The sequence below is a fragment of the Nyctereutes procyonoides genome, unplaced genomic scaffold (genome assembly GCF_905146905.1).
Source record: "Nyctereutes procyonoides isolate TBG_1078 unplaced genomic scaffold, NYPRO_anot_genome, whole genome shotgun sequence".
Lineage (NCBI taxonomy): Eukaryota > Metazoa > Chordata > Mammalia > Carnivora > Canidae > Nyctereutes > Nyctereutes procyonoides.
The window spans coordinates 60,024,813-60,031,836 of NW_026575140.1; the positions used below are offsets into that span (position 1 = coordinate 60,024,813).

The 7,024-nt window shown below is 40.2% G+C and overlaps 1 protein-coding gene across 4 annotated transcripts in view; it reads left to right on the plus strand.

Annotated features, from left to right (window-relative positions):
- The window catches only part of CEP126 (centrosomal protein 126), a 104,656-nt gene extending 98,549 nt beyond the window's left edge, over positions 1 to 6,107 (plus strand). For all 4 annotated transcript variants that reach the window (XM_055305411.1, XM_055305413.1, XM_055305414.1 and 1 more), the window contains one exon: positions 5,724 to 6,107. In XM_055305411.1, the coding sequence (XP_055161386.1) occupies positions 5,724 to 5,786 (63 nt within the window). In that variant the 3' untranslated portion in view covers positions 5,787 to 6,107. The remainder of the gene's footprint in view (positions 1 to 5,723) is intronic.
- Positions 6,108 to 7,024: the final 917 nt, after the last annotated feature.

Consider the following 7,024-nt stretch of genomic DNA (forward strand, 5'->3'; position numbering starts at 1 on the left):
TAGAAAACCTGAACAGGCCAATAACCAGGGAGGAAATTGAAGCAGTCATCAAAAACCTCCCAAGACACAAGAGTCCAGGGCCAGATGGCTTCCCAGGAGAATTCTATCAAACGTTTAAAGAAATCATACCTATTCTACTAAAGCTGTTTGGAAAGATAGAGAGAGATGGAGCACTTCCAAATTCGTTCTATGAGGCCAGCATCACCTTAATTCCAAAACCAGACAAAGACCCCACCAAAAAGGAGAATTACAGACCAATATCCCTGATGAACATGGATGCAAAAATTCTCAACAAGATACTAGCCAATACAGAATTAATATTGTGAAAATGTCAATGTTACCCAGGGCAATTTACACGTTTAATGCAATCCCTATCAAAATATCATGGACTTTCTTCAGAGAGTTAGAACAAATTATCTTAAGATTTGTGTGGAATCAGAAAAGACCCCGAAAAGCCAGGGGAATTTTAAAAAAGAAAACCATATCTGGGGGCATCACAATGCCAGATTTCAGGTTGTACTACAAAGCTGTGGTCATCAAGACAGTGTGGTACTGGGATCCCTGGGTGGCACAGTGGTTTGGCGCCTGCCTTTGGCCCAGGGCGCGATCCTGGAGACCCGGGATCAAATCCCACATCGGGCTCCCAGTGCATGGAGCCTGCTTCTCCCTCTGCTTATGTCTCTGCCTCTCTCTCTCTCTGTGACTATCATAAATTTAAAAAAAATTTTTAAAAGAGACAGTGTGGTACTGGCACAGAAACAGACACATAGATCAATGGAATGGAATAGTGAACCCAGAAGTGGAACCTCAACTTTATGGTCAACTAATATTCGATAAAGGAGGAAAGACTATCCACTGGAAGAAAGACAGTCTCTTCAATAAATGGTGCTGGGAAAATTGGACATCCACATGCAGAAGAATGAAACTAGACCACTCTCTTGCACCATACACAAAGATAAACTCAAAATGGATGAAAGATCTAAATGTGAGACAAGATTCCATCAAAATCCTAGAGGAGAACAGAGGCAACACCCTTTTTGAACTCAGCCACAGTAACTTCTTGCAAGATACATCCACGAAGGCAAAAGAAACAAAAGCAAAAATGAACTATTGGGACTTCATCAAGATAAGCTTTTGCACAGCAAAGGATACAGTCAACAAAACTCAAAGACAACCTACAGAATGGGAGAAGATATTTGCAAATGACGTATCAGATAAAGGGCTAGTTTCCAAGATCTATAAAGAACTTATTAAACTCAACACCAAAGAAACAAACAATCCAATCAGGAAATGGGCAAAAGACATGAAGAGAAATCTCCCAGAGTAAGACATAGACATGGTCAACATGCACATGAGAAAATGCTCCGCATCACTTGCCATCAGGGAAATACAAATCAAAACCACAAGGAGATGCCACCTCACACCAGTGAGAATGGGGAAAATTAACAAGGCAGGAAACAACAAATGTTGGAGAGGATGCGGAGAAAAGGGAACCCTCTTACACTGTTGGTGGGAATGTGAACTGGTGCAGCCACTCTGGAAAACTGTGTGGAGGTTCCTCAAAGAGTTAAAAATAGACCTGCCCTACAACCCAGCAATTGCACACTGTTGGGGATTTACCCCAAAGATTCAGATGCAATGAAACGCCGGGACACCTGCACCCCGATGTTTCTAGCAGCAATGTCCACAATAGCCAAACTGTGGAAGGAGCCTCGGTGTCCATCGAAAGATGAATGGATAAAGAAGCTGTGGTCTATGTATACAATGGAATATTACTCAGCCATTAGAAACGACAAATACCCACCATTTGCTTCGACATGGATGGAACTGGAGGGTATTATGCTGAGTGAAGTAAGTCAATCGGAGAAGGACAAACAGTGTATGTTCTCATTCATTTGGGGAATATAAATAATAGTGAAAGGGAATAGAAGGGAAGGGAGAAGAAATGTGTGGGAAATATCAGAAAGGGAGACAGAACATAAAGACTCCTAACTCTGGGAAACAAACTAAGGGTGGTGGAAGGGGAGGAGGGCGGGGGGTGGGGGTGAGTGGGTGACGGGCACTGAGGGGGGCACTTGACGGGATGAGCACTGGGTGTTATTCTGTATGTTGGTAAATTGAACACCAATAAAAAATTAATTTATTAAAAAAAAGAAATATCTATTCAAGAATATTTTTGCTTTGGAGTTGTTGCAGGTAAGCTTTTTATTAATGTTTTTTATTTTATTTTACATTTCCACCCCAATGTTTTCACCCATACAAACTTATAAGAATTTTGTTTTTAAATGATAGTATGTGTCATATATGTGTAGCTTTATAATTTACATGCTATTATGTAGTTAATTCAGGGACTGAATTTCTCATCAGAGCAACATTAATTATATAATAAATCTACCAGCTCCCCCAATACTGCAAACTCAAATGCCATTGCTTTAAGATTCAAGAATTTTTGTTTAGTTCTCAAAAATCATGTATCTCTCTGGAAAATTCACAACCTGGGTGAAGTTTCTATATTAACCCACCACCCTACACCCCCACATGTGTGTTTTTGTTACCATTTTTTGTGTCCCCCCCCCCCATTCTGTAACCCTTTGTGTTTTTTTTTCTCCCACAGAGTATGGTGGTGGTGATTTAGGTTTCTTCTCTAGGCAGAAAAGTGAACTGATATATTCATTCATGCTAAGGTATTTAGCATGAATTTTCAAAGATTTATCATTTTAAAAAATCATTTAAAAGATTTAAAACCATTTAAATCTATAAAAGCAATATCTGGAAAGAACTCTGGTGAATTTCTAAAAGCGGGATTTTAGTGGGATTTCGGAATACTTTTGAGCAGCAAAGTCTCTCAGCATCTCTCACGCCTCAGGCATCAGCCAACTCAGCTTGGAGCAGGCGCTGTTCTGAGATTTCAGAGGACCAAAATCCAGCCCACCCTCCCTCCTCGTCCCTTCCCTGGTCACTCCTATCCCTCTGCATCCTCTGAGACAGTCGCTCCTGTAGAGCACTGAGCACAGAGCTTGTGGTACAGTTCCTGAGAACTGTTCAGGTTCCAGCATCATTATTGCCTCTATTATAATCATCTTATCTGTTCACATTGTCTCAAAAAAAGGAAACGTTCCTCAAACTACTTGAGTGAAATCTATATGGGAAGCATAACTTTTCCTTGTAAATAATAGGAATCATTCTAACTTTGATTTGTAACAATTTGTAGTCCCACTTGACTCTCCTCTTACACTATGAATCTTCAGTTCCAGGCAAATTTAATGGGTTGTCCTCCAAGTCTGCAGTACTCTATTCCGCCCCCATGTTTTGTTCATACTTTGCTGATTTTCACACCCAATTCCAAACTGCACTAGTTATACTTCTGTTCTGCTTTCTTAATCCAACCTAAGTGCCAACTTAATGTCACTTCCCTCATGAAACCCTCCGTAAGCAATCCGACTTAAGATAACCACACTCTCCTCTGAATGCATTACTGTGTATCGCTGGTTTTGTACTTCTACTCCATAGGTATTTTCATTAGTTGTCTTTTTACATGGTTAATCTTCTTTGCAACTATATTCTTGAGGCTGTTTTTCCACTTACCTGTCCATCTCACAGAAACTAGCACATACTACTAAATACTTGAAAATATTGGTTGAGACTTTATGACTTATTTATACATAGTCTTTGTGGGGGTTTTTTGTTTTGTTTTGTTTAAGATTTTATGTATTTGACAGAGACAGAGAGCACAAGTAGGCAGAGTGGCAGGCAGAGGGAGAAGCAGACTCCCTACTGAGCAGGGAGCCTGATGCGGGACTCAATTCAAGGAGCCTGGAATCATGACCTGAGCCCAAGGCAGATGCTTAACTAACTGAGCTGCCCAGCTGCCCCATATACATGGTCTTTGAATACAAATTATCTGCCTTTTTCAGACTGCAATAAAATTAGGTGATTTATTTGAACTTGAAACTTTAAAAAAATAATAATCTGAAACTAGATTTTATGCTCCATAAAAAAAAAAAAAAAACACTATTTCTGGAGTTCTTCCAAAGCCCTTTGGTGAATGTTAATATTTAATCAAATCAATACTTGTTAGAGGCAACTGAACATTGTTGAGCTATAATTAGAAAGAAGCAAGGAAGCCTGTTATGGGGTTCCTGCCATTGAGAAGTACTTTGCCCAATGGCTTCACACACTCTTGTTTAATCTTCTAAGTGAGAGACATCAAAAAAATTTTTCACGTTTGAGAAATGTCCAGCGGAAGAGCTAGAATTGGCACTTTGCCTTGTTCCCCTCAAAATCTCTTCTACCTTTTATAATTCTTATTTAAATTTTTGACACCATTGTCCTCCAGATTTCTCAGAAATCTGTGTCTCATCCAGGCTTCTATTCTCCCATACCCACAGGCAATAAATCATCCTAATTATACTTAATAAATGCACCTTAAATCCACTCTTCATTCCTACTGGTAGTGTCATATTTTAAGAATGTGTCTCACCTAGATCCTTTCAACAGCCTCCATGTGGGCTCTCTCCAGGGCGTCTTTCACACCATCACCACCAGAATGATCTTTGCAAAACATGAATATGAACAGATCAGGCTCCAGCCTAAAACCCAACATCAGCAGTTACCCATCACCTGAACAATGATGCATTCATGACCTTCCCACCCACACCTCCGCTCACAAACTACTGAGCTCAGGTCGGTCTCCCAAGAACTCCCTGTGTCCCTGCAGAGCCCTCCACTGCCCCCCAGGACTTGCCTTCCTGCATGCTTCTTCCCTACTCCTTCTTTGAGGCTTGATTTCAGCACCATCTAGAATTTAGAGTGTCCTCTTTTTGGCAACCAGAGCAGCCTGATTTTTTGTTTTCGCACAAGTTATACTGGTCCGTTTTTCTTCATTGAACAGGTATTGCCTGAATTCTTTCCACACGTCAGCATTCTGTTAGGGCCAAACGAGAACGAGGCAAACACTTTCCTGCCTGCAAGCCTCTCGCACTCACAGAGACAACATGCAAACCTTGTACACTAGGAGGGTTGCAGGCGGGTATCCTGAATATGTCTGCCATGATCATTCTAAAAACTATGAATCTTAGAAAGGGAGACAGAACATAAAGACTCCTAACTCTGGGAAACGAACTAGGGGTGGTGGAAGGGGAGGTGGGCGGGGGGTGGGGGTGACTGGGTGATGGGCACTGAGGTGGGCACTTGACGGGATGAGCACTGGGTGTTATTCTGTATGTTGGCAAATTGAACACCAATAAAAAATAAATTTATAAGAAATAATAATAAATAAAATAAAAATAAAAACTATGAATCTTAGAAGCAGAATTTTCATTGTGGAATATTTTATTTTTTAAAATAAATTTTAAGAATTTATGAATTTAATTAATTTTTAACAATTGCCCTCCCAGCAACTTACTTCTTTAACCCAATGTATGTTGTTAAACTACTCCTAGGGTGTTCTGTGAGCTGCATTTCCCTGCATTGACCATTTACACAGAAGATTATGATAAAAAGCACCTCTTAAGCACATTTTACCAATAGAGTGAAGATCCTGAATTATTATAATTAGTATGATGCCTTCCATGGCATGGTATTAATGTGAGACTGATGTACATGTAGTACTTGGGAATTTGAGTTGTGAGCTTGTGTTACTACAATCTGTCATCTGTGGAGAGATCCACGTGTTAAAGGCTATGACTACTGCAGTGAAATAATATTGTGCCATTCTGTTACAGAACAGCCAGCCAAGGGGCCGCCCATCACTAGGTGTTGGATCCAGAATGCAGAGAAAATACTGACAAAGTTTAACAGCGGGTATTACATGGAATCGTGATTGTGGACAATCTCCTGTAAAATATAGCATAGGTTTCCGCATTTGTTATTGATTTAAGATACTATAACCATAAAATAAAGGTAAATCATAACATGGTAATGGAGATAAATTGACTAGTTTACATTTATGCTATAAGGTTATGTATTTTATTGATAAATACATTTTTAGTGAATGGAAATGCTTCATTGTTTTTAATGAGCATGCCACTGAAAATAAATTCATTATATTTACAAATAAAACACAGGATATTTTGTTATTCAAATTATGTATTAGCTATAGTTGTAAAGCTTTGTTTTTCTGGAATTCCTAATAAATTCTATTAAATTTTGGTACAGTGGTGTAAAAAGTTTATGGTTAATCAATATCCTGCATAAATAGTAAAGCTATTTGTCTAAGACTTCAAAGGATCTCTGTACTTTGGAGGTGTTGCCAAGAGGTTTTAATTAAGAAAACCAAGAGAAACTCTTTGTGTGATTCTAGATGTTTTTTCATAGAATCATGATAATCTCCTATATCTTTTTATCTTCCCTCACCCGTCTCCAATTCAGGCTCTCATCTGGACTACTTCAAGTTGAATTTCTCACCTCTCCCACTAGGAAAGCTGGCAGAGTGGCATTTCTAAAGTGTGGAATGGCCAGAGTAAAAATCAATGATACCGGTCCCATCTTAAGGGTGCCTGGGGGGCTCAGTCGGTGGAGCGTCTGACCTGTGGTCTCAGCTCAGGTCTTGATCTCAGGGTCATGAGTTCAGGTCCCACAATGGGTTCCTATCTTAAACCTTGTCAGCCCTTTCCTTTTGGCCACTGGAGGGAGCGTACTTATCCCTAGTACTCCATGCTGACGCGACCTTTCCCCAGTGCTCACTAATGCCCAGGCAGCAGACCCTTGCAGGCCCCCAGCCAGGGGTCCTGTGTGTCTCTGCCCCAGCACACACTGTTGACCTAGCTCCGAATGTCTTCCTTCTCTCTCCACTGGCACCCGCCTGAATCATGTTCACTCATTCTCTTAAATTCTGCTCATGTTGAACTTTCTCCAATTTTTCCTAATAATCCTCTACCAAGTTGGGATACATTTTGTCCTTGACATTCTGAACTGTAATTATTTGTGTATCTCTCTTCTAGATAAATTGCTCCTGGCAGAGAGAGGTTGTCATTCATGTCTGTGCCCTTGGGAATTAACGTAGGGGATATAGTGAGAGATCACA